A 25,882-nucleotide genomic window follows, 5' to 3' on the forward strand; every position below is an offset into this window, starting at 1 on the left:
TACACCCCTGGAGTAGAAATCAGAAAAAAATCCACCTTGACGCAAAATATTCGATTGAAACAACATTTTAATCACATTACAATTAAAAATTAACACGAAATGCGAGTAAACACATTTAATCGGAGCCTTCTTCCATTTCGGATCCTTCTTTGTCGGAGGAGGTTGGCGTGCTGAGAATCTCCTCCTCTTCTTCATCATCCATTTCTTCGTCCTCGGAAGATTTTGCTTTAGCTTTCTGCAATTAAAACCAACAATGACGTCATTACTATTTATTAATAAAATTAATGATCATATTAATTACAGACAAACCTCTTTCTTTGGTTCTGCCTTTTTCTCTTTCTTGGCTTCGGGCTTTTTACTTTTCTTTTTGGGTTTATCTTCAGCCTCGCTTCCGCTGGATGACGTGATGTATTCCTTACTTTTGATCTTAGTTGGCGAAACGTTCTTCTCGGATTCTTTCTTGGAAGAACTCTTGGAGGATTTTGATTCACTCTTGGAACTAAAACCCAAAAAGAATTAATTAAGGCTACTTACTTCCAAGTGCCACCAAAGGTCAACTCTTTCTAGGCATAGTACTGACCTTTTGCTGGTTTCGCCTCCTCCAGACGCTTTATATTCCTCCATGGCTTTTTCGTAATCTTTTTTCGCTTCAACCGCCATTTTTTCCCAACGCTACAAAACAAGGCAAACAAAACCTCATCTTAACCATAGCCCACTCAATCACGCGCCCAAACTGCACCCCATGTACAAGCCCCGCCAAAAAAAAAAGAATGTCAAAATGGCGGAAGGGCCCTTGACCATGATACAAAGGGACAATGAGTGGTCTGTTTCAACGTGTCTATGATTTCAATGTGGCGCTATTACTTTATCATAGTGGAATTCTCCAGAGGGGCTTCTATATCTAGTTGGAGCGCGTGATTGAGTGTGCTATGACTTAAAAGGACACTTACCGTTTTGTCCTTGACTTCCTTCCACAATTCTCCGGCTTTCTTTGAGATTTCCGTGATAGAAATTCCCGGATTTTCCTTCTTGATTTTCTCGCGGCTTTCTCCCAACCAGAGGAAGTAGGCCGATTGAGGTCGCTTGGGTTTATTCTCGTCCTTCTCCTTCTTGACGCGTTTCTTCCTGGTCCCCGGTTCCCGGACCGTCTTGGCACTCCGCGACTTTTTCTTCTTCTTCCTTTCAGTCTCGGAACCGGAATCGCCTTCGCCTCCTCCGGATTTGCTCTTCTTACCGCCTTCCCCGTCGCTCTCGCTACTGCTCGGGGCGTTGCTGTCGAATCTGAAACCAAAGGATTACACCCAAATGGTTGGACACGCTTCCCTAAGAAAAATCCCCCATCCAACTGAACTGGGCTCCTACCACACTAAGGGAACAGTCTATAAGTGTCACTTACTCTTCGGCCACTTCGCTGCCGCTATTATCTCCAGGATTGAAGGACTCGTCCGAAGATTCATCGGAAGATCCTCCACCGCCACCTCCGTCTTCCTCGCGTTCTCTTCCCTCTGCCTTGACCCTTTGCAAGTAGGCGTCCGGTTCATCTTCCAGGTCAGAGTCCACCAAATCGTCTTCGTTGTAGTTGGGTTTTTCGGGCTTCTTCTGCAACACAATTAGCAACAAACAAACGCAATTGTAATTGCAATTAAACCCCCCTATTACGAAAGAGGGAAGTAAACCGGGTACTTACTTTCCCAGTCAATCCGGTTTCGGTTCTGTTCTTAATACGAAGTTTCTTGGTCGAGGCAAAGTCAAACAATTTCCCGTATTCTTCCCTAAAACCATCGTGACGTCATCGCGGTCAGTTACTTACTTAACTAATTGAGAAGCGGGAAGTTGTTGAAAGACAGACGAGGACTTACTTTTCAATACTGCTGAAGGTATGAACGAGACCGGTCTTGGTTTCGACTTCAATATCAAAGGAACGAGTGCTGCCACCGCTACGAGCGAAATTCAGAGTGGAGATCTCGTCAAAACGGATGTAAACCGGAGGTTTGTGGATGTAAATCAATCCCCGTTCCAATGGATACAATAAACCGTTCCCTGCTCGGTACGAACACGTGATCGCGTTGGTACCACTATGCCTAAATCAGTTGAAATGGAACAAATAAGTCTAATAAGAATTAATTTAACAGTGATTAAGACAAGGTTTAAGTTTAATAATTAATTTAATGACGATGTTTTAATTGAAGTACTTGCCCAGTGAATGAACCAGGAACAGTGATTTTTCTCTGAACCAGAGCTTTCATGACTTTGCTAAGAACCTCAAAGGTTGGACCACTCATTTCTTGTTGCAATTTGTCCTCGAATTTCTCTTTAATGTCTGACCTACAAGGAGAGAGAGGGGGGGAGAGGGAGAGAGAGAGGGAGAGGGAGGGGGAGAGAGGGAGAGGGAGAGAGTGGGAGAGAGAGAGGGGGGAGAGAGAGGGAGAGAGAGAGGGAGAGAGAGAGGGGGGAGAGAGAGGGAGAGAGAGAGAGCGAGAGAGAGAGAGGGAGCGAGAGAGAGAGAGGGAGCGAGAGAGAGAGGGAGGGAGAGGGAGCGAGAGAGAGAGGGAGGGAGAGGGAGCGAGAGAGAGAGGGAGGGAGAGGGAGCGAGAGAGAGAGAGAGCGAGAGAGAGAGAGGGAGGGAGCGAGAGAGAGAGAGAGGGAGCGAGAGAGAGAGAGAGGGAGCGAGAGAGAGGGGGGAGAGAGGGAGAGAGAGAGAGATATCAAGGTCACGTCTACATGGTCAAGGTCAAGATGAACAGCCAACCAACTTACTCCGAGAGTCCGATGGAAATGGTCGTTTCATCTTCTTTGCTAAAAAGCAGGATTAAGAAATGGTATCGCGTTTGACCTTGTTTGATGGGAGGGTCCAAACTTAACTGTCAATTAACATTAAATTAATTAAGGCGCAAACTTAATTAATTAATAAAGAAGATGGTTGTTTAGCTTACGACGAAATACATCTGTCTGCCATCCTTGTGTGGCAAAAGAAACAACCTCAAGACTGTCGTTAAAGGAATCTTGTAATCAAACGTTTTACCGTGAAGTTGAATGAAACTTGGGAACATTTTGATATCGTAGCGACCTCTGACAAATTAAGTATAAGACAAAGGCTTAATAATGGCGGGCAACTAACGCAGAGGCTTAATAATGGCGGGAAACTAACGCAGAGGCTTAATAATGGCGGGAAACTAACGCAGAGGCTTAATAATGGCGGGAAACTAACGCAGAGGCTTAATAATGGCGGGAAACTAACGCAGAGGCTTAGTAGTGGCGGGAAATAAACGCAGAGGCTTAAAAATGGCGGGAAATAAACGCAGAGGCTTAGTAATGGCGGGAAATAGACGCAGAGGCTTAGTAATGGAGGGAAATAAACGCAAAGGCTTAGTAATGGCAGGAAATAAACGCAGAGGCTTAGTAATGGCGGGAAATAAACGCAGAGGCTTAAAAATGGCGGGAAATAAACGCAGAGGCTTAGTAATGGCGGGAAATAGACGCAGAGGCTTAGTAATGGAGGGAAATAAACGCAAAGGCTTAGTAATGGCAGGAAATAAACGCAGAGGCTTAGTAATGGCGGGAAATAAACGCAGAGGCTTAAAAATGGCGGCAAATTAACGCAGAGGCTTAAAAATGGCGGCAAATTAACGCAGAGGCTTAGTAATGGCGGGAAATAACCGCAAAGGCCTAATAACTGGATGAATTGACATACCTGGGCGTGAGGCATTGCAACTCTTTGAAAACTGCAATTGCATCACCAGTGGCTTGAATAATGCTGGCTTTAGCCATAATATTTTCTTGGAATGCCTGAACAGAATCAACAGTTTGTGAGGCATCAGACGGAATGTGGAACCTCAATTCCATCAGGGAGACAGCCGCCTCGTCATTTTGATGGAATTCCAGCGTTACTTCATTCTTAGCTGTTGTGCAATGGGAAATATTGCCCATGGGGATTTCAAAAGCGGTTGTTTTATCAACATTAAACGAGAGAAGGTTTCCCTGAAATTTGGCCGTCCCCCAATTCCAGCCTTTCAAGCACAAATCTCGCGACTTCATTTCCAAATCAAAATTGTGCTTGAAAAATTTCGTCAGTTTCTCGTTGTCCTAAAGTAGAAAAACATGATTTATCATATTCAAAAGTCGCTTAAATTAGCTTAGATTTAACTTACGGGGTCTGTAAATCCGCCGAATCTGAAAACCACACCATTTTTCATCATAATTCTCAATCCGCAACTCGCCGCTAATCTTTGCCATTTAATACTTTCAACATCCGTGCCTTGAACTGTGTCTACTTTTCCCGTTTTGCTGTTTTTAAATATTACTCCTTGATTTGTCAACTTTAAACGACCAGGAATCTAAAAATTAATCCCATAATTTACTCTAAATTAATAATTAAACTAACTAATAGCGTAGCCAGTTAACATTATAAACAAATTAAGCACATGGTATAACACGGAGATTGTCATGTACCGATTATAAGAGCCGAATTGGGCAATACTTCAACTTAATCTCTTATCGTTTCTGAGTTAATTATGATTAAATTAAATATTTAACTTACCATAGACCCTTTATCTTCTTTAAACGCATCGGGATATTCGAGAAAATCCATGATTTACAATTTACAGACCGAACGTGATCACTAAACAAAGAGACGAATAACAATTTACAAGGCTTAAAACTTGGCGGTCTAGCAGACGAAACTGGAGTCCAAGGAGAGAAATTCTTCAAATGAAAAAAATTTCCAAGGAAACCGAATGTCGTCTGCTACAACGTCTAATTAAAATATTTAAAATTTTGGCGGGGTCGTGCTTCACGGAAGCAATTACTGTAAAAGAAAAAAATCACTTTTAGAACCTAGAAATTAGGATAAAAAATGAATTTCACAAATTTACATGAAGGCCTAATAAATTGTTTTGAAAATTTTTTTTAACATTTTTTTAAATTAATTTACCTTATCATATTTTACACCTATTAAGCCTATTTCCCAAGGTATAAAACCCCGTTCAATCCGAAATGAACTAAGATTAATTTAATATATTGTACGGATTCGAGTACCTAGCATCCATGGCACCGCGATCGAATAAAACCACTTCTAAAAGCGACCAAAATAAGGGCAAAAGTGGTCCACGAAACGAGAATATGAAAAAATCCAAGAAAACCCCAAAGGACAGTTTTAAAAGTTACATCTTCAAAATTTTAAAGGTAGTCGAACCGGGAGCTGGATTAAACCAAAAGGGTAAAGTAGTACAAATAGCGGAACGGGAGACGCTGAGTCATTCTTAAATATTTATTTTGTCATTCACGCAGCCATGAATGTCAGCGCCGATTTCCTTGAAGACATGTTGGTAAAGATCGCTTCCGAGGCTGGTCGACTTCGAAAGAAGGCCGAAAGAAGAACCATGACCAAGGAGGACATCACCGCGGCTATAAAACTAACCATGCCACCCGAATTGGCTTCCGAGGCCATATCGGCCTCGCGTAAAGCTCTCAGAGATCTAAAGGCGTCTCACGTTTAAAATTTTATCAATCAACGTTGCGTTTCATTTTAAAATTTTGTTTTATCGTTCACTTTTTTATTATCAAATCGTTAAACACTTATTATCATGTTTTAAATATTATTTGTAATTTTAAATAAAATATTGAGAGAAATTAACACCCTGGCATCGTAATTTAAGTCGCTTGACGCTTTTTCCAAAGACTTCCTCCCATTTAAAGTGACCAAGGCTTAACAACTTGTCAACTTTAATTGCCCCCCATCACGGCCAACTTAGATACTCGACAAGCTCGCCAATGAGGCCAGCCAAGTTTGATCCCCCTCTATGTTAACGAGCGTATGAGAAAAAACCTGAAAAAAATATGAAGCCGGGACAAAAAGAGACGAGCTAAAATTTTTTTATAATGTTAATCCTATGGGGCATGGTCCCGAGAGTGGATTCTATCAGCAATTAAGAGTCCTTTTTAAAATGTTTCCAATTTTTGTCAACTCTGGGTATTTTATGAGGCGTGAAGTAAGTTTAGAGCTTCATTTTGAACCTAATTTCATAATTTTACATAAATAATTTCACTTTCAATAAATTATTGTTCCTAAGCCTTGGCCATGTTTTTGTTTAAGCAAGCGACGAGCTAAAATACGTTTCTAATGCTATTCCTATGGAAAATGGTTTCGGAACTGGATTCTACCTTTAATTAGGAGTCATTTTCAAAATGTTTCCGATTTTTATCAACTCTGGGTATTTTATAAGGCGTGAATCATATTTTGGGCTTCATTTTGAACCTAATTTAATAATTTTATATCCATTGTTTCACTCCCAATAATTTTCTAAACTTGGACCTTGGCTGTCTCTGTGTTATTTTAAAATATTACACTACGCCACTACGGAATTGTTTGTTTTATGAAATAAGATTTAATAATATATTAAATGTATGTATTGTGGAATGTTAAATAGTGCATTGCATTTAAATAAACAATGTTTAAACTGAATGTTTGTGATATGACTCGTAGTTACAATTTCAAAACTTTACGACTAATGTGTTTATTCGTGAGGTCTTTAACATTTTAATTTTTTGGGAAATGTTATGCCATTTTCTGCATCTGTTGCTGATTGCCGCAGTCTTCAAGCTTGAGAAGTAACAGAGACTTTCCTTTTTGCAGGATTCTTATTTTGGCAAGTCTGGTATCGTAGCTTCAACATAATTTTGAAGGTTCGCTACAAAAATTCTGCTTGGGTACCGAAGATTTCCTTTAGAAACTTGACCAGTATTTATATTATTAAATTACACATAAGATGACTTTTTGTGATAAAATAAAACGCCAAAACAATTATTTTTCAAATTTATTGAGTTTTGACATCGCAATATTTACAAATTCAAATTTCGCGGGAAATGAAACCTGCTTCATAATTACTCGCCTTCAAATTGAAGTTCAAGTTTAGAAAATTATTGGGAGTGAAACAATGGATATAAAATTATTAAATTAGGTTCAAAATGAAGCCCAAAATATGATTCACGCCTTATAAAATACCCAGAGTTGATAAAAATCGGAAACATTTTGAAAATGACTCCTAATTAAAGGTAGAATCCAGTTCCGAAACCATTTTCCATAGGAATAGCATTAGAAACGTATTTTAGCTCGTCCCGAGTTGTCCCGGCTTGCTTAAACAAAAACATGGCCAAGGCTTAGGAACAATAATTTATTGAAAGTGAAATTATTTATGTAAAATTATGAAATTAGGTTCAAAATGAAGCTCTAAACTTACTTCACGCCTCATAAAATACCCAGAGTTGACAAAAATTGGAAACATTTTAAAAAGGACTCTTAATTGCTGATAGAATCCACTCTCGGGACCATGCCCCATAGGATTAACATTATAAAAAAAATTTAGCTCGTCTCTTTTTGTCCCGGCTTCATATTTTTTTCAGGTTTTTTCTCATACGCTCGTTAACATAGAGGGGGATCAAACTTGGCTGGCCTCATTGGCGAGCTTGTCGAGTATCTAAGTTGGCCGTGCCCCCATAAAGTGACCAAGGCTTAACAAATAACAACTTGTCAACTTTAATTGCCCCCCATAAAGTGACCAAGGCTTAACAAATAACAACTTGTCAACTTTAATTACCCCCCATAAAGTGGCCAAGGCTTAACAAATAACAACTTGTCAACTTTGCCCCCCATAAAGTGACCAAGGCTTAACAAATATAACAACTTTATTGAACTACCGTTAAATATAATACGGTATTTTGCTGTCATGAATATAGGCCTATCTCATTTAAAAAAATGCAATTAAAAATACCTATTAAATACAATAAAAATTCTTCAAAGTTTTCGCGCAAATACATATAAAAACCGCGATTACCAAAACAATTATAAAACAATAATTTACAGAGTTAATTGTTTGTTTAGGGCGGAGTTTGATTACCATTCCAACACACCCGGAATGTACTTGTCGATCAAACTTTGATAATAAGGAGTCAAGGCTTTGATATCGGGAATTGTTTCGCATTTCGAGTACAAATCGAATTTGCTGCAAAAGGGAACAAAATCATACAACGGCTGTTACTTATCATTTCTTATCGTGACTGATAAGCATCGCGTCTCTCAACTTAGTTTGCTACAAAGAATTATAATCTAAGACGCCAATAAAACACCTCTTCCTTGTTCGTTAGAGTGATTAATAAAGATTCACCCTTAAAAAAACGTAAATATTAATATTTCAAGTACTTACTTGAATTCTTTGACGAATTCCATCATGGCCAAGTCTTTCTTGTTGCAAAAGTACTTGTAGTCGCCGCTGGTGTGCCAGGGGTAGAAGGAATGGTAACGAATAACGTAAAGGGCTTCGTCGGGTAGCGTCGTCTTGTTGTGTTTCAGTACTTGGTACATGTACTCGTCGTGTCCCCAGGACATCTGAATGGCGTCCAAACCGCAGTTTTCGGAGTACATGCCCAAACGAGTGCTGTACACAGAATCGCGCAAGTCGGGGTTATTTTTGAACGAAGTCTCTCTGCAAACAGAAAGGAAACTGCTCTATACTTTTGCCCCCACAAGGGATGCACCCCCTAACACAAGTAACCCCCCCCTAAGAAACAGAAATACAACGCAGAGGGGTCATCCTTAAAACACTCCAATCATACCTTGGAATGCGTGTCATACTTATTGTTAGACGCTACCAATTATGGCGAGTATTTACCTGTAGGCAATGGAATCGGCGAATTGGCAGCCAACGGGGAAGGTGTCTCCGACGACGCACCATTGTGGTTCTCCGTACATGGCCATTATTTTGCCCAAATCGTGAATGAGTCCGGTCAAATGGAACCAGTCCAGGGTGGGGTGTGCTTCGCGGATGCGTTCGGCCGTTTGGAAGGCGTGCACGTTATTGGGAAGGTCAATGTCGGGGTCACTTTCGTCCACCAGGTCATTCAGCTTTTCAAGCGCTTCCAAGATCGTTAATTTCGTCGTGTTGAACTTTGTCCATTGCGCTTTCTACATTCAACCAATTAAAACGAAGATTAATTCGTGTCAGAGCCCCTTTTAAAGGGTTAAGTGAAAACGGACCTTATTTTTAACAAATTCGACCGTTTGAAACGTGTGCATTTTTAAGTACGTTTCTTTCACTCGTTTTTGAATGTAGTCGTCCTAAAACGTAAACGATACGCTATTAGCAGCTTGAAAAGAGCCGTCATTTATAGTCTTTCAGTGACTTGGAAAACGTTTTATCGAAGTCACTTCTTAGCGCAAATAAATACTCACGGCATCTTCTTTGAAAGTTCTGAATTGTTCGAGGGATTTATTCTCGGGTCTGTAGAGCTCGGATGGGTCGAGGATCAAAACTGGACCAGCCGTCGAAGCCATATCGTACTCAACGGATTAATAAATTGCTAAAAACACTACGCTCTGATAGAGAGAGTCAAGAATGTCGTTTTTTGCCTGCTGATTGCGCCTTTTATACCGAAAAACTCAAGAGAGCCGTCAACTGATAAGGAATTCGGGAGCTTTTGCAAATTCATTATTCGCCCGATAATTCATTGTAGCGCGAGACATTAAAGTACACCAATCAGAGTGCTTCGATCCGTACTCAGAAACAAATCGGCGCTAATCTTACTCTTACGTATGTACTTCAAACAGTTGTTTGTTTCTTTCGGGTTTCCCAATTTGATTGCCCAAACTATGTCCTTGATCAGTAGGTAAGTTAAGGTTGATTAGAAGTGGTTTGTTTCGTCGATTTCTCAAGGTTAATTGGGACGGAGAAGGTGAACCCCCGCTGTAAAGGACGTCCAATTCTAAGATGCAAAATCCTACATGACGCGTATATTTCATACAGCCAGGATACAGCGTTGTCTACAAAGACAGGAAACTCTTCCCGATTTGCAGTCAATTAAAACACCCCGGGGCAACACCCCGTGGCTTAATGGGTCATACAAAAACACCGCTTCTTCTAAGCATAAGTTGATAAGATATGTTCATTCCATAAGTTGATAAGATATGTTCATTCCATAAGTTTGTAAGATATGTTCATTCCATAAGTTTGTAAGATATGTTCATTCCATAAGTTTGTAAGATATGTTCATTCCATAAGTTTGTAAGATATGTTCATTCCATAAGTTTGTAAGATATGTTCATTCCATAAGTTTGTAAGATATGTTCATTCCATAAGTTTGTAATGTCTGGTTACTAACTGGAGCTTGTCATTAAGTGAATGAGGTAGGTCATAGATTCAGGGTAAAGCGAGGGAGGCCTGGTGGGTGAGGCGCTGCTGTCAAAGGGGCGCTTAGTAATGCAGACTAAATAGGAGTGCCTAGATGGAAGTCCTGCATGCAAAATTAACCACAACCGAGTGTAGGACTTCAATAGGGACTTGGCAATTCAGGCTTAACTCCGCCCCCAGCGCCATTATGGTATGTTTTTTTAACAGAATGAAAGCTACATAAGCCCCTCCTCCTGGTATGTTTTTTAGCACTAGTGGAAGGTAGCCTGACGTTGCATGACGTAGTACTGCCAAGTCCCTATACACCTAAAAATAAATTCATTCAAAATTTACAACGGCCTTACGAGTTTCTAAACCGGGCTTTCACGAATGAGGGGTGATCTTATTGGTTCGCTTAAAAATGCGCAGAGGCAGAATTTTTGTGTCAGAATGTTTTCAGCCAATGAAAAAATGTCACCATTGAGTTTGCATTTCTGTTCACTAGATGGCGCTTGCTTCATTTTCAATCTGCCCCTTAACGGGCGTATATATATGGCCAGCTTGTTTATTTTATTTTTAGGTCTATTCTCCCTCGAACTAGCTGGAGGTGTAAGTCTCTCAGTAGCATTACGAACTTGTATAGGAAGTGCATATTATACTTATGGATGGAACATATCACTAATAAACTTATGTTCCAAGGCTATAGCGTTCCTGCTGGTTTAAAAGTGTTCACTGCTACTAACTTGCCTGAAACCTTAGGGGCAACCCAAACAACAAACTTATAAATTTTAGTTGTCATCTGGGGATCGGTTGGATGAGACATAAGGCGTTGGCGCGATTAGGTTATCAGTCAGTTCAGTTGGAGGTGGGGGGGGGAGTAGAGCGAACTGGCCCTGACTAGTAAGGAGGAGTAAAGAGGTCGAGTCAAGAGGTTCAAGCACGAGATCTCTTTTGAAGACGAGAAACGTGCTGATAATTGGAATGACGTCACCCAATCTAAAGAGATCTCTTGAAAAATTCAGGTGATTATATTCTACTCCACTCAAAAAATAATTTAATCAAATAGATTAAGACTGAAAAAATACGCCGTGACCTTTCACCCCGCGCTAACTTCAATAAAAATATTTATACGAATAATCGCGAAAATAAAAATATTAATAATTCCACATACAATTTCACTCTTTTTATTATAGTCTTTGAGTTAGTTGGAACGCCTCCAAAATATTTCTGAAGAAAAACAGAGATTGCGAATTAATTAAGTGGCGTTTAGGTTTCACGGAGTCGGTCGAGTTCTTTGAAGTAATTCAATAAAAGAAGTTGGAATTCTAAGATTGCGAGCTAGACAAGAGCAAATTGATTTGTCTATATTACGACCCAACCTAAAGAGAACTTTCAGTTGGCGAGTAACTACTACGTCACACCCTCCTAAGTCTTACCACTTCTGTTCTGGTAGCCTTATTGTTGGGTTCCAGGCATTGAACCCACCAATATGGCCGCGTAAATAACCTGACGAATCTTACTTAGCTCCTCCCCCAACCGAAACCTCTCCTCTATATGGTATGCTACGTTCTTGGGGGTTAATAGAGCTATGTCCGTTGTGACATCAGTGCCTAGGTAAAACGTCACGGGGCTTAGCTTTAGTGGCCATCCATGTTCGGTACCGCTTTGGTTCTATAGAGTGCTGTCAGAAGCGCCGGGGTGACGTCACCCATGCTGTTTTCCCATAAAGAAAAAACGGTAATTGTCATGGCCGCCCATTGCTAAAGGCAGACTCGTGACGTTTAACCTTGGATCTGACGTCACAACTGACAGCACTCTATGGACAAATAGCATGGGTGACGTCACACTAAGGATTCTGGGATAGCTCTATCATTGTCCGAGAAGCAAGCGCTTCTAGACATTTAGTTAATTACCTTAACCAGCTTCGAGATCGCTCATACTATCTCTATGTATAAAAAACCCCCTTGTTTTTCCTTTAACCAGAGAGAATTTAGAAGGGGAGTGGAAGGCCCACCACCCCGTTGACTCTATTAAACGTGATGACGCCCAAACAAGATGTCGCGTTGAGCTTTTTGGGGTAGGCGAGTTTCCGGTCACGTGTTCTAAAATCTCTCTGTTACAAAAGCATCATACCGGAAATCGACCTGCCAAGATAACGTTTAGCAGACGACGTTGCGCTACATTCCAAACCACCCCTTCCACTCCCCTTCTAAATTCTCTCTGCTTTAACACGGGTGTTTATCCACACTTCTTAACAGTAGTAAGAACGTGCTAAGCCCCGATTGGTGATTACCTTGTATCGCTATGAGATCATACAAACCAAGCGTAACTCGAGCACCCGGGAAAGTGGTATGCCTACAATCAGTAAGGCAAAAACCTCAATCTGTTAAACGGCAATATTGGGGTAAATCCCGAGTGGTGTCCCGACTCCGAGGTAGATCATACCACCCTCCCTCGATCCACGTAATCCCCCCTACTGTACTATAACACCTATTTGGTAGTGCGGCGGCCGGTACCGGTTAGACGCGCTTCAAGCCAACCGCGATAAAACATTATCTGTCTAGGCCTACTATGAAAATAATTCTTAAAAATGTGCGAGAGATATGTAAAAATTCATTTTCGAGTGACATTTTAGAAGGCTGTTATTGCTGTCAACGAGATTCTAGTTCAAGGAATGCTTTGATTTGTCAAGCTCCATTTTGAAAGCTATTCTTCCCGTCAAGTTGACACAAAGCCCTTATAATCGCCCCTGTACGTGAACCATCGTTCAAAACTGATGACGTTTCAGTCAAGGGATAGGCCTTAACATTTTTCACAAATAGTTTCGTGAAAAATAAATTCAATAGAGTGCTGTCAGTTGTGACGTCAGATCCAAGGTTAAACGTCACGAGGCTGCCTTTAGCAATGGGCGGCCATGACAGTTACCGTCGTTTTTTCTTTATGGGAAAACAGCATGGGTGACGTCACACCCGCGCTTCTGACAGCACTCTATAGATAGGTTCGTGGGAATCAAGAACACCTGGCCCAAAAAACATGTTCAAGTAGAGAAGGTACCAAGGATATTGGGAAAGTATCAAAATGGATTCGAATGTCGCGCATATTTTAAGTATCAAGATGTACAGAAAGTTAGAGTCCACTCTTTTTGATTAAATAGACCATTCCAGTAATTACTCGTAGAGAAACCTAGGTGCAGGGTTAAAGGGGTTCCAAGAGTTCGCTTCAACAAAAAAAAAACTTACGCAATTTAAGCCCATTCGTGGATAGAGCGCCGAGCGTGATTGAGTAGGCTGTGCCTACACTGTAGACCTCACGCGCTGAAGTAAGGCGCATGGCGGCGGGAGGGACTAGGCCTAGGCTTAGGGGTTAGTCATAGTGTGGACAATATCTACTTCGTCTGAATATGATGAATTTATTTATTTACAAGTAATTATTATCGTTATTAATTTCTACAAAAATAAAAAACGGGGGGTGATCGGGGGGGGGGGGGTGGAGTTGTTTCATCTACGAGACGATCTCTCTCTGGACCGAGATCGTTTCCGCCGCCTCTTTGGTGAACTGCTCCCACTCCTGGACCTAAAATAAGCACAAGAGACGGAGATAAGGGATGGGGGTTGGGGGGGGGGAAAGTCGAGTTTAATCGGGCGCCTGATCGCCGCCTTGGTGTAGGTGTACAAGTACTTACCTGCGCGAGGAAGAGTAGGAGGAAGGTGGGGGACGATCGTGGGAGGATCGGGAGTGATAGGAAGACGACGAGGATGTTTTGCGTCGGTGCGATTCCCCTCCCCCTCCGTGATGCGAAGACGAAGACGACGAATAAGATTTGTCTCTCGTTGTGGGCGGAGACGCGCTGTTGTTGCGCTGCTGCTGCTCGTACGAACGAGAGTGACTTCGCGACGACACTTTCGCCCCCGGAGATGGACTGCGACCCCTATTCATTCAAATATTAAATATACACGCTTAAAACCTTAATTTTTGTTCAATATTCAAATTTTCCGAATTTTCCCTAACAATTTCCTTCATTTTCCCCAAATTAGAAATTTAAACGTCAAACGAAAGCTACGGTTGTTAATGTTAAACAGGTCAGGGATGTTTAAATTAAGAACATTATCGACTTAAGCCTGGTTTTCATGGAATCCTAAAAAATTCCGTATGGTTTTCTGAAACTTGTAAAGCCTGGTTTTCACCGTTAAAAAAAATTCCCCATAATTTTGCCGATAATTCCTAAATAAAACCAACGGCGGCAAACCGTTTTCACTGAAACTTGTAATATGAAAGAGCGCGAGTTCGTGGAGACCAAGGCTTACCATTCGTGTTAAGATGAACCAATAGCAACCTATCGGCTTTCTTAGACTTAATCATGGATTAACTAACGCTAGGGATTGTTCACTAACTGGGTTTCCCATGTAATTCTATCGCCAACTACATGTTCCGAATTATTCCTTGATTCCCCTCTTCATTCCCCCAATTTATTGGACCAAAACGGATGTAGATATGGCGCCATCTCTCGTTGGGCAAAATAAATCGTTTTGCCCAATTTAGGCAGTATTTCAATTTTGACGTCATAGACCACGTGATATTTGGTCCAATTTTCTTATAACTTCCTGTTAGGGATAGTAGCTGCTGCTAGGGGGCGTTTGGAACATGCATGCGTTATCTTTTTGGGGGAACGAACTATCCCTAGCGTTAGTTAATCCATGACTTAATCGTCTTTGTAAAAATGTTCAGTTTTATGATATAAATAACGATTAAGTCAAAAATATGCATTTTTAGAACACCAACGCCTTCAATTAAAAAAGTAATGGCGTCGAAAAAGACTTTCGCGAGCTAATCAAAACCAAGCTTATGACGTCACGCATTCATCGCATCCTATTGGATACCGCTTTCCCTTCCGTAAACTTTTGCGGAAAAACAGAAAACTAATTCCGTGCTTGCCGCCCAGAAAACGCAAAAATTCGCGGCAAGTTGAAAAAACGGCGCGGCACGCCGATTTTCCCTCATTTTGGGCCAGTGAAAAGCAGCCTTTACAAACAAGTACTAAAATTGTACTTACCTAGATTTGTGTTTCCCATTTTCCGCGGTAGATGTCGCTTCGATTTGTTTAGCGATGACGTTATTCTCGGGATGCGGTCCGAAAACAATCTGTTTTTTATTCTGCGAGTTGGTTTCGTTATTGGAATTAGCGTCCGGAGTCTCGTCTTTGGGCACGGTCCCTTTGACCAGTTGGGGCGCGGACGATTTGATCATGGTCAAGAACAAGGCCGCTTTGCGTTTCCGTTCTTGCTGCAAGAGACGCTCCCGAGTTTGTTGCGCCATCTTTTCCCTGGCGGCCAAAGCTAAACGATCACGCAACTTTTCCTCCGCTAAAACAAATAAAAGCACCCGCCGTTTATAGATGGCGCTAGAAAGCGTCTCTAGCTTACGAATGAACAGGCTAACGAGCATATAGAAACCAATGTCCCTTGCCGAATTTAGTAAATTTTTATAGGAAACATAGGATTTTATAGGAAACATAGGATTTTATAGGAAACATAGGATTTTATAGGAAACATAGGATTTTATAGGAAACATAGGATTTTATAGGAAACATAGGATTTTATAGGAAACATAGGATTTTATAGGAAACATAGGATTTTATAGGAAACATAGGATTTTATAGGAAACATAGGATTTTATAGGAAACATAGGATTTTATAGGAAACATAGGATTTTATAGGAAACATAGGATTTTATAGGAAACATAGGATTTTATAGGAAACATAGGATTTTATAGGAAACATAGGATTTTATAGGAAACATAGGATTTTATAGGAAACATAGGATTTTATAGGAAACATAGGATTTTATAGGAAATATAGGATTTTATAGGAAATATAGGATTTTATAGGAAATATAGGATTTTATAGGAAATATAGGATTTTATAGGAAATAATATAGGACTTTATAGGAAATAATATAGGACTTTATAGGAAATAATATAGGACTTTATAGGAAATAATATAGGACTTTATAGGAAATAATATAGGACTTTATAGGAAAAAATATAGGACTTTATAGGAAAAACCGGATTTTATAGGAAAAATATGATTTTATAGGAAAAACAGGATTTTATAGGAAATAATATAGGACTTTATAGGAAAAACCAGATTTTATAGGAAAAATATGATTTTATAGGAAAAATATGATTTTATAGGAAAAATATGATTTTATAGGAAAAATATGATTTTATAGGAAAAATATGATTTTATAGGAAATAATATAGGACTTTATAGGAAAAACCAGATTTTATAGGAAAAATATGATTTTATAGGAAAAATATGATTTTATAGGAAATAATATAGGACTTTATAGGAAAAATATGATTTTATAGGAAATAATATAGCATTTTATAGGAAATAATATAGCATTTTATAGGAAATAATATAGGATTTTATAGGAAATAATATAGGATTTTATAGGAAATAATATAGGATTTTATAGGAAATAATATAGGATTTTATAGGAAATAATATAGGATTTTATAGGAAATAATATAGGATTTTACAGGAAATAATATAGGATTTTACAGGAAAAATAGGATATCTGGGGTCCTTGATTAGAAAGTTAAGACTTGGCTTACCTAATTTGGCTTCAGCCGCTATTTCGGCGGCCTTCTTTGTTGCCAGTTCCGTGACAATGGCGACTGGAATCGGTGTGACGGTGGTAATGGGTGGAATAACGAGGGAGCCGGTTGGCGGGGGGACGTCAAACATGCTCCTCCTGGCGGGCCCCGCCCCCGAAACCGATCCGGGCACCAAATTGGGACCTTGAATAAGCGGCGTCTCGGACTTAGTCGTCGTGGCGGTGGTGTTGGTGGAGGAATCGGCGCCTTTAGGAGCAGCGTGAGTTTCCTCGTCGGAATCGGCGTTCAACTGAGCGTGTTTCACTTCTTTCAAGTCGGCCTCTTTGGCCTTGAGCGAGAACGAGACGGGAGCCGACGATTCTTTGGGCAAGTATTTCTTTTCGGCGGCTGCGGCGGCCGCGGCTTTCTCGCGTTTAAGGCGCTCCTGCTCTTCGTACTGTTTTTGTTGCGCCTCGACGCGTTTCTGCTCGGCGAAGATCGTTTTCTTGTAGATGTAGTAAGTGTGATATTGGTTGTCCGGGTTCAAGAAATCGAAACGTTTATCCTCTGAAAATAATCCAGTCATTTCGTATATGAACCACGAGTACACTAGCTCCACTAACAAACAAGCCACACACAGGTTATCATCTTATAAGGTACGTTTTTACGTAGCTAACAATGTTAATATTTCATTCAGAATATTAGCGCCTTATCAAACTTGTTTTTCGCGTGCACTAGCACCACAAACACACAGATCCCCTAACAAACACGCCACACACGGGTTATCATCGTATAAGCTACGTTTTCACGTAGCTAATAATGTCATTCATTCAGAATATTAAACATGAAACTTGTTTTTCGCGTACACTAGCTCCACAAACACACAGGTCCACTAACAAACACGCCACACACGGGTTATCAGCGCATAAGCTACGTTTCCACGTAACTAACAATGTTCCTCTTTCATTCGGAATATTAGCGCCTTATCAAACTTGTTTTTCGCGTACACTAGCCCCACAAACACACAGAAACACTAACAAACACGCCAGACAGGTTATGATCGTATAAGCTACGTTTCCACGTAGCAAATAATGTTATTCTTTCATTCAGAATATTAGCTCCTTGTTGAACTTGTTTTTCGCGTGCACTAGCTCCACAAACACACAGATCCACTAACAAACACGCCACACACAGATAACCGACGTATAAGCTACGTTTTACGTAGCTAACAATCTTATTCTTTCATTCAGAATATAAGCTCCTTATCAAACTTGTTTTTCGCGTGCACTAGCTCCACAAACACACAGATCCACTAACAAACACGCCACACACAGATAACCGACGTATAAGGTACGTTTTTACTTAGCTAATGTTATTCTTTCATTCAGAATATAAGCTCCTTATCAAACTTGTTTTTCGCGTACACTAGCTCCACAAACACACAGATCCACTAACAAACACGCCACACACAGGTTATCATCGCATAAGATACGTTTCCACGTAGCTAATAATGTCATTCATTCCGAATATTAAATATCCACCTTGTTTTTCGCGTACACTAGTTCCACAAACGTGTCCACTAACGAACACGCCACAAACAGCTCATCAGCACTAATAATGCCTCTACTACGTAACCACTATAGTGGTACAAATTCTTTCACTCCCAATACCAGCTTCTCATCAAACTACTTATTTTCTACTTTTCGCGTACACTAGCTCCACAAACACACAGATCCACTAACAAACACGGCACACACAGATAACCAACGCATAAGCTACATATTTAGGTAGATAAAAATGCAAAATTTTAAACAACTTACGTTTTCTCCTGACAACGGCTTCAAAGTCATCGCCGCTCCTGACAACGTACTCGGCCATTTTGTCAACGATGGACTGGACTTCGAGAGGCGGAGTGACCACTTGGTCGGGTCTGAGGTCCGATCCCAGGCTGTTTGAGAAGGCGTGGTACAGGGCTTCGTCCCCGGGTGGCGGAGGTTGACCGTAAATGGTGCTTCCCTGAGAAACTTTGTAGCCTCCTTGAACCGCCCCCGCCCCCGCTCCCCCACTCCAATTGTTCGTGAAACCAGCATTGGCTGAAATGGTCATTGGTCGGTCAAGATCACTAAAGGGTCTGTAAAGTCCCATCGACGGGTAGTAAAAATGCCTTAAAGGGTCTGTAAAGTTCGATGGGTGGTAAAAATGCCTTAAAGGGTCTGTAAAGTTCGATGGGTGGTAAAAATGCCTTAAAGGGTCTGTAAACTCCCATCGACGGGGTGGTAAAAATGCCTTAAAGGGTCTGTAAAGTGCCATCGACGGGGGGTAAAAATGCCTTAAAGGGTCTGTAAAGTGCCATCGACGGGTAGTAAAAATGCCTTAAAGGGTCTTTAAAGTAAAATCGACGGGTGGTAAAAATGCCTTAAAGGGTCTGTAAAGTAAAATCGACGGGGGGTAAAAATGCCTTAAAGGGTCTGTAAAGTGGAGCTAGCTTATAAACAACTGACGGGCCTAAGTCAGCCTCAAAAGAACGCGGCATTTTTAAAATGAACATGAAAGGTATGGGAAAATGTTGTAAAATTGTAAATGACGTCATACCAGGTGTATTTTGAGGCGGCTTGACAACTTTATCCTTTAGATTTTGGACCAATTTGGAGTAGGCGTCATCCTGTTTGCTTCTAAAGACGGGCAAATCGGGGATTTTGACCTACAAAAGACATCGGGACGCGGGCAAAAAACAAAAAAACAGGCAAAAGAGGATTAGGATTCCGTTGGTTCAGAGGCAATGAAAATTTATCCCTTATTCCTCGTTTTAGGGCGCGCATTTTAAAATAAGCTTAATTATAGAATTATTTCACTTTGGAGCTAACAATTTCGGTGCTGCAAATAACTCGGTAAGATCGACACGCACCAATCAGAACTCCTGAAAGATAGTCAAGCCCATTAATATTACATAATTATATTAAATAAATATATATATAGTTGGGTGACTTGGAAAACGAGGCTCGGGTTTGATTTGTACGCTTTCCAAGACACTCAAAGACTACAAGATTGTTTTTTCATATTTAATTTTAAACGTGGCTAAACTATAACGTAGAATAATAAAAATTTAAAGAAATAAAAAATAAATTAAATTAAATAAATTGAAAGAAAATTAAAGGAAACAAAATAAATTAAATTAAATAAATTGAAAGAAAATTAAAGGAAAAAAAATAAATTAAAAAAAATTTAAAGAAAAATATTAAATTAAATTAAAAAAAATTTAAAAAAAATATTAAATTAAATTAAAAAAAATTTAAAAAAAATAAAAAAAAATTTAAAAAAAATAAAAAAAAATTTAAAAAAATAAAAATAAATAAAAATTAAAAACAATTAAAAAAAAATTAAAAAGAATAAAAATAAAAAAAATTAAAAAAAAATTAAAAAAAAAATTAAAAAAAATAAAAATAAAAAAAAATTAAAAAAAGTAAAAATAAAAAAAAATTTAAAAAAAATAAAAATAAAAAAATTAAAAAAAAATTTAAAAAAATAAAAATAAAAAAATTAAAAAAATTAAAAAATTGAAAAAAAAATAAAATTAAAAAATAAATTAAATTAAAAAAATTAATTAAAAGAAAACAAGGAAAAAAATAAATTAAATTAAAAATAAAATTAAAGAAAAAAATTAAAATAATAAAAAAGAAATTAAAAATTAATAGAAAAGGAGTAAAACACTTTAATGGCTTGGAAAACACCAAAATTCCGACTCAACAACGATTTTGTGTTTCCCCAACCACGAAAGCACTATAATAATGAACTGTTTATCACAATTTTTAGCTAAACTCTGACACGTCAACCAGTGCACACGGTAGAAAGACTCTTCTCCGGTGTCTAAAGACCCTAGACTAAAGGGGGGGAGTGTATGAGTTGTATGGTGGGTGGTTAATACTTACGGGAGACGTTGATTGGGAAGCGAAGAGGCTGGGGTGCAAGTAATCCTCGTCATCGTCGCTGTCGGAATGGTCCCCTGCGAGCAAAACACCGTTCAACACAATTAGAAAAAAGCCCAACACATTTCCTACACAATTCCCCCCTCTTTTTACTAAATGTTTTACCGGCTATACTTCAATCTTCAAGAGAACAATTTCAAACTCGATAGCCACGCAAATATACTCTGACTCTCCCATTCTTAAGCCTAAACGCGCCCCCAACGAATAACAATTTACAAATACTGTAGTTTTCCAGATTTGGTATGAACCCTGTTCTGTTCTTGCTATAATAGGCGTATCTTCTTATGTGGGCGGGGCTTAAGTGCTCTCCCTCACCCGTCTTAATAACTGCCATTTCATTGGTTGGTCGTATAATTATATTCCTTGCACATGAGCAAAAATCATTTCAATGCAACCATAAATTTGGAAAGTCGCCAGCTCAATTGACTGTGACGTCACGTAGCAAGCAACGCGAATTCCTAGGCGCGGCGAGATAGATTAATCGCCAGATAAAATTCGTCATACATAATGATTAGTTTCGCTCTTCTCATAAAGCCCGTCTAGGTACTAGTTGAGTGAAAATAGCTAAACAAAGATTCCTATTCGCGGCACGTATTCGGAATAGGTACAGCCAATAGGAATCCTGCTCTATGTATTAGGCCTTTGCCCGCTTCCAATCAGCCAACCTCTTGGAGCAGAAATTTACCACTATAATTCAGTGCGTGACAAATATCTTCTTGAGCCAATAGAATGAACTCTGCTAATAGAGTGCTGTCAGAAGCGCCGGTGTGACGTCACCCATGCTGTTTTCCCATAAAGAAAAAACGGTAACTGTCATGGCCGCCCATTGCTAAAGGCAGACTCGTGACGTTTAACCTTGGATCTGACGTCACAACTGACAGCACTCTATAGACTAGTGTGCACCGTCTATAACCCCCCCCCCCGGGGCTCTTGGCGGGCTCAGGGATACTGTAGGCGCCTAGAAAGGGGGATGACACCGAGCTAAGATGTAGCTTAGCTTCTATTAAAAACAGGGTAACAACGTAAGAAAATTATACACAACTCCTATAAGTATGAAGCCACGTAAACAGCATTTTCTTCCATGGAAATTTCACGTTAATAATAAGTGTCAAGTTTATCATAATAAATTAAGAGATGGCGCGAAAAACTAGCTTGAAATTTTTAATTTGTACAACTACACAAGTAGGTAAGAAGTTTCTGGGGTCTCTAGAGGCGCGGCCATCAAAGAGAATGGAAGTAGAGGAGTGGAAGGAATGTCTAAACTTGTTGCCCTTTTTCCTGGTACAGGGCAACTTCCGCTAAGCAAAATTAAACGGGCCGGAAGCTCTCATGTACCAATTTTAGAGCAACATCATTATTTGCGCTTGTAGAGCGGGGGACCTGCCACTCCTTGGGGTTTATAGTCTCTATGCGGCCATATTTCCCCGGCCCATCGTGCTTTTCGCGGACCCCTTGGGCGGCCGCCGCGATTCCGCCCCCTTACACTCGTAGTACCAAAACTTCTCCCACAGGGGCGTAAAAGCGTAAGCGCGCCAAATTTGGAAGCAAATGTTGTAGTATGAAAATATACTACGTTTCACACTTATAGGGAGCTATATATTATTTTCTTATGATATAGGATGTGACGTATTAGAAATTAAAAATGGAGGCCGCCATGGTCAATATTTGTAGGGCTATCGAGTTTGAAACCTATTTATATCTACATTATGTTTTTTTTGATTGTAAATTGAAAAGTACGAGAGTTTAAAGAAGGTGTTTGATTTTGTTGCGTGTTGAGAGAGAATACATACTGATTGGTTGGCCACAGTGTCACATTCCTGGCTTATTTGCTTTCGTTTACCTTACAAAGGTCAAAGGCTACAAACAAATTTTTAAAAACACACTCATTTTTTGGAGGTGGTGCTCCAAGCCCTTTGCTAAGCCTTGGTTTCGTTTCTCAATTTCAGGATAAAATTTCATTGTTTATGAATATTGTTTGGGGGCGGGGGCGCCTGGGGTGACTGACCTTTTTCAGGCGCCGATTTGGGCTGATATCTTCCCGATTTGATGGCTGACACCAGGTGTTTGAAATAAGGGTTCAAAACATTCTCAAAGGCCAGGAATTGAAACTGAGGGTTGGACGATTGCTTGTTCTTTATGACGATTTCCATTTGAGGTCCGTGTTCAGCCACAAACGCCGCCGTTTTCTCAATTATCAAGTGGATTTTTAACGTTTCAGGCTGAACAAAAAAAAGGAAAAATAATGGTTTTTTTATTGCTAAAATAATATTTTTTGTAAATATTAAATCAACAATTTTTTTTGCAAAATTAACCCTTTTTTTTGCGAAATTAACCATTTGTTTTGCAAAATTAGCCCTTTTATTTGCAAAATTACCCTTTTTTGCGAAATTAACCCTTTTATTTGCAAAATTAACCATTTTTTTGCAAAATTAACCCTTTTTTGCAAAATTAACCCTTTTTTTTGCAAAATTAACCATTTTTTTTGCAAAATTAACCATTTTTTTGCAAAATTAACCCTTTTTTGCAAAATTAACCCCTTTTTTTGCAAAATTAACCCCTTTTTTTGCAAAATTAACCATTTTTTTTGCAAAATTAACCATTTTTTTGCAAAATTAACCCTTTTTTTGCAAAATTAACCATTTTTTTGCAAAATTAACCATTTTTTTGCAAAATTAACCTTTTTTTTGCAAAATTAACCATTTTTTTTGCAAAATTAACCATTTTTTTTGCAAAATTAACCATTTTTTTTGCAAAATTAACCATTTTTTTTGCAAAATTAACCATTTTTTTTGCAAAATTAACCATTTTTTTTTTGCAAAATTAACCATTTTTTTTGCAAAATTAACCATTTTTTTTTTGCAAAATTAACCCTTTTATTTGAAAAATTAACCCTTTTATTTGAAAAATTAACCATTTTTTTCCAAAATTAACCCTTTTATTTGAAAAATTAACCCTTTTTAGAAAATTAACCCTTTTATTTGAAAAATTAACCCTTTTTAGAAAATTAACCCTTTTTTGCAAAATTAACCCTTTTTTAGAAAATTAACCCTTTTTTGCAAAATTAACCCTTTTTTTAGAAAATTAACCCTTTTTTGCAAAATTAACCCTTTTTTAGAAAATTAACCCTTTTTTGCAAAATTAACCCTTTTTTTGCAAAATTAACCTAACCATTTATTTTGCAAAATTAACCTAACCATTTATTTTGCAAAATTAACCTAACCATTTATTTTGCAAAATTAACCTAACCATTTATTATGCAAAATTAACCTAACCATTTATTTTGCAAAATTAACCTAACCATTTATTTTGCAAAATTAACCTAACCATTTATTTTGCAAAATTAACCATTTTTTTTGCAAAAATAACCTAACCATTTATTTTGCACAATCAACCTAACCATTTATTTTGCAAGAATAACCTAACCATTTATTTTGCAAAATTAAGCATTTTTTTTGCAAAAATAACCTAACCATTTATTTTGCACAATTAACCTAACCATTTATTTTGCAAGAATAACCTAACCATTTATTTTGCAAAATTAAACTAAATAACCATTTTCACTAAATAAAGTAAATAAGCATTTTCACTAATCAGATTAAATTAACTATGATTAAATCTTTAAATGAAGGAAAGAGCAAACTTACAATGACCATTCCAGAGGGAACACTTAAATCTTGAGGTAATTTGAATGCTTCTTCTACAGGTTCTAACAAAATAGCCAAAATTAAATTAATTATAATTATACATTTAAATACAACTAACAATAACCAATAAATGATTGTCTTACCTTTCGGTTCATTTTCCACATTTTCGGGCTCGTTTTTCTTTTCTTCATTATAAGAGAAACCAATTTCGTGATAGGATCCGTCTTCAGCCAACGCAGCTTTTAACCGTTTCAATTCCTCCTCTGAAATGGCACATTTCTTTAAATTATTTCTTAAGCCTTTTACTAATAATAAAATGTGTCTAAACCAACCGTGGTAGGTGTCTTCGTCGCTGGCATTTTTATACAAGGCCGAATATCGTTCCTCGTCGCATTGTTGTTCAATTTTCAATTCCTCCTCCGTTAAAACCTCCGAGTAATTGATGGGTTTGGCCTCGTAGATACTCAAATCGTTTAAATACCCGCGCACGTCATACCTGTTTCGAATAGAATTAGTCTAAAATAGGTCTAATTAGGCCTAATTTTAACGGAAATACCTGTCTATTTTATGCGTCTCGTCTCCCATCCACGGAATTAAGTACTTTCCCTGATCAACGCGCGAAGCTCTATCATCATCCCGAAATAATTTGCACGAATATCCGAAAACTAGCAAATCCTCCTCGTCTTTTACACCAACGGGATTATCGTCAAAGTTTCCCAGCCACGACGATTGACTGCCCTCCATTACGCCCTTTAATTATTATTAATTTAAATAGCTTTAATTAAAAAGATTATAACCGGCGGCGAAACAAACAAATTCACTATTTAGCGTGTTAAGCCTAACAATGGCGGATCAATGTTGTGGTGGTGATAAAAAATATACTTCAGTGCGTTCCTGTACAATTTCGGTAGTTTGTTTATCTATGCACTGTTATTAATGACGATTTGTACTGAACACACTAGAAGCTCGTTCAGTTCGTTTCAGTTTAGGCTTTTCTTTTTCAATAGCATAGCCCACTTGATCACGCACGCTGGCTGCACGCGCTCTAGAAGCCCGTCCAAACGATTTTTTTTACATGTTAACTCGCGAATGCGGCGCGTCACATAGGTTCGGTCTAAAATTCAAACCCGTCTGGTTTTAACATGGGCCTCTATGGGAGGGGACCAGTTTTTTCAACCTTTTTGGCCCAAATAGTGCATCCACTGTTTCAAATCTCTTGAATTTTTAATGAGACGTGTATTGAAAGGTTTGATATTATCCTGTAAAATTTAAAGTCTTCAGCTATAATAGTTTTTTTTATAAAAAATAAAAATCATCACATAGTAGAGAAATTGATAGTAGAGAAATCCTTCAATTTCTCTACTATGTGATGATTTTTATTTTTTATAAAAAAAACTATTATAGCTGAAGACTTTAAATTTTACAGGATAATATCAAACCTTTCAATACACGTCTCATTAAAAATTCAAGAGATTTTAACCAGTAGATGCACTAATATTG

The 25,882-nt window shown here is 38.7% G+C and overlaps 5 protein-coding genes across 13 annotated transcripts in view; 2 read left to right on the forward strand and 3 right to left on the reverse strand.

The window, feature by feature from the left end:
* Positions 1–49: 49 nt before the first annotated feature.
* Positions 50–4,694, reverse strand: Ssrp (structure specific recognition protein). The gene is made up of 13 exons (XM_089864938.1): positions 4,538–4,694; positions 4,149–4,334; positions 3,692–4,083; positions 2,934–3,069; positions 2,758–2,861; positions 2,197–2,325; positions 1,860–2,081; positions 1,688–1,772; positions 1,397–1,599; positions 951–1,281; positions 581–672; positions 310–499; positions 50–235 (listed from the first exon to the last, which is right to left on the reverse strand). The coding sequence occupies exons 1-13, from the start codon at positions 4,586–4,588 to the stop codon at positions 116–118; spliced, it is 2,241 nt and encodes a 746-aa protein (XP_089721064.1). The 5' UTR covers positions 4,589–4,694; the 3' UTR covers positions 50–115.
* A 345-nt stretch (positions 4,695–5,039) lies between these two features.
* Positions 5,040–6,811, forward strand: LOC149709570 (histone H2B-like). 7 transcript variants are annotated; one of them, XM_089864960.1, is made up of 4 exons: positions 5,040–5,215; positions 5,287–5,987; positions 6,092–6,209; positions 6,632–6,811. In XM_089864960.1, the coding sequence occupies exons 1-2, from the start codon at positions 5,044–5,046 to the stop codon at positions 5,493–5,495; spliced, it is 381 nt and encodes a 126-aa protein (XP_089721086.1). In that variant the 5' UTR covers positions 5,040–5,043; the 3' UTR covers positions 5,496–5,987; positions 6,092–6,209; positions 6,632–6,811. The 7 variants fall into 7 exon arrangements, with proteins under 7 accessions (XP_089721086.1, XP_089721089.1, XP_089721087.1 ...); XM_089864963.1 differs by having other exon boundaries at positions 6,096–6,209; XM_089864961.1 differs by lacking the exon at positions 6,632–6,811 and adding an exon at positions 6,382–6,460.
* On the reverse strand, positions 6,799–9,389 carry Miox (Myo-inositol oxygenase). 3 transcript variants are annotated; one of them, XM_089864948.1, is made up of 6 exons: positions 9,224–9,389; positions 9,029–9,109; positions 8,664–8,956; positions 8,199–8,477; positions 7,236–7,997; positions 6,799–7,127 (listed from the first exon to the last, which is right to left on the reverse strand). In XM_089864948.1, exons 1-5 carry the CDS (start codon positions 9,323–9,325, stop codon positions 7,889–7,891), a joined length of 864 nt encoding a protein of 287 aa, XP_089721074.1. In that variant the 5' UTR covers positions 9,326–9,389; the 3' UTR covers positions 6,799–7,127; positions 7,236–7,888. The 3 variants fall into 3 exon arrangements, with proteins under 3 accessions (XP_089721074.1, XP_089721075.1, XP_089721076.1); XM_089864949.1 differs by having other exon boundaries at positions 6,799–7,131; XM_089864950.1 differs by having other exon boundaries at positions 6,799–7,154.
* A 735-nt stretch (positions 9,390–10,124) lies between these two features.
* The window catches only part of LOC149709572 (F-box only protein 7-like), a 63,977-nt gene continuing 48,219 nt past the window's right edge, over positions 10,125–25,882 (forward strand). The window contains exon 1 of the mRNA XM_089864954.1: positions 10,125–10,484. The gene's annotated coding sequence lies outside the window, so the exon portion shown is untranslated. The remainder of the gene's footprint in view (positions 10,485–25,882) is intronic.
* On the reverse strand, positions 13,547–25,238 carry LOC149709573 (splicing factor, suppressor of white-apricot homolog). The gene is made up of 12 exons (XM_089864937.1): positions 24,939–25,238; positions 24,715–24,878; positions 24,526–24,645; positions 24,383–24,444; positions 22,744–22,957; positions 20,682–20,755; positions 19,348–19,456; positions 18,576–18,848; positions 16,774–17,322; positions 15,208–15,517; positions 13,840–14,085; positions 13,547–13,730 (listed from the first exon to the last, which is right to left on the reverse strand). The coding sequence occupies exons 1-12, from the start codon at positions 25,124–25,126 to the stop codon at positions 13,655–13,657; spliced, it is 2,385 nt and encodes a 794-aa protein (XP_089721063.1). The 5' UTR covers positions 25,127–25,238; the 3' UTR covers positions 13,547–13,654.

This window comes from Phalangium opilio, unplaced genomic scaffold, assembly GCF_054372755.1.
Source record: "Phalangium opilio isolate 3A_F unplaced genomic scaffold, DU_Popi_V2 ptg000013l_1, whole genome shotgun sequence".
Taxonomy (NCBI): domain Eukaryota; kingdom Metazoa; phylum Arthropoda; class Arachnida; order Opiliones; family Phalangiidae; genus Phalangium; species Phalangium opilio.

Bases quoted from the DNA above. Each gene is read 5' to 3' on its own strand.
- Ssrp (XM_089864938.1), bottom strand. From the start codon at position 4,588: ATGGATTTTCTCGAATATCCCGATGCGTTTAAAGAAGATAAAGGGTCT. The intron at 4,084-4,148 runs GTAAGTTAAATC...TTTCTACTTTAG, and splicing joins TCGGCGGATTTACAGACCCC to GACAACGAGAAACTGACGAA. The intron at 3,070-3,691 runs GTATGTCAATTC...TTAATTTGTCAG, and splicing joins TTGCAATGCCTCACGCCCAG to AGGTCGCTACGATATCAAAA.
- LOC149709570 (XM_089864960.1), top strand. From the start codon at position 5,044: ATGGCACCGCGATCGAATAAAACCACTTCTAAAAGCGACCAAAATAAG. The intron at 5,216-5,286 runs GTAAAGTAGTAC...TCATTCACGCAG, and splicing joins AGCTGGATTAAACCAAAAGG to CCATGAATGTCAGCGCCGAT.
- Miox (XM_089864948.1), bottom strand. From the start codon at position 9,325: ATGGCTTCGACGGCTGGTCCAGTTTTGATCCTCGACCCATCCGAGCTC. The intron at 9,110-9,223 runs GTGAGTATTTAT...TTTACGTTTTAG, and splicing joins GAACTTTCAAAGAAGATGCC to GACGACTACATTCAAAAACG. The intron at 8,957-9,028 runs GTCCGTTTTCAC...GGTTGAATGTAG, and splicing joins TCGAATTTGTTAAAAATAAG to AAAGCGCAATGGACAAAGTT.
- LOC149709573 (XM_089864937.1), bottom strand. From the start codon at position 25,126: ATGGAGGGCAGTCAATCGTCGTGGCTGGGAAACTTTGACGATAATCCC. The intron at 22,958-24,382 runs GTAAGTTTGCTC...TTTTTTGTTCAG, and splicing joins TTCCCTCTGGAATGGTCATT to CCTGAAACGTTAAAAATCCA. The intron at 13,731-13,839 runs GTAAGTACTTGT...TGCTTATTTTAG, and splicing joins TCCTACTCTTCCTCGCGCAG to GTCCAGGAGTGGGAGCAGTT.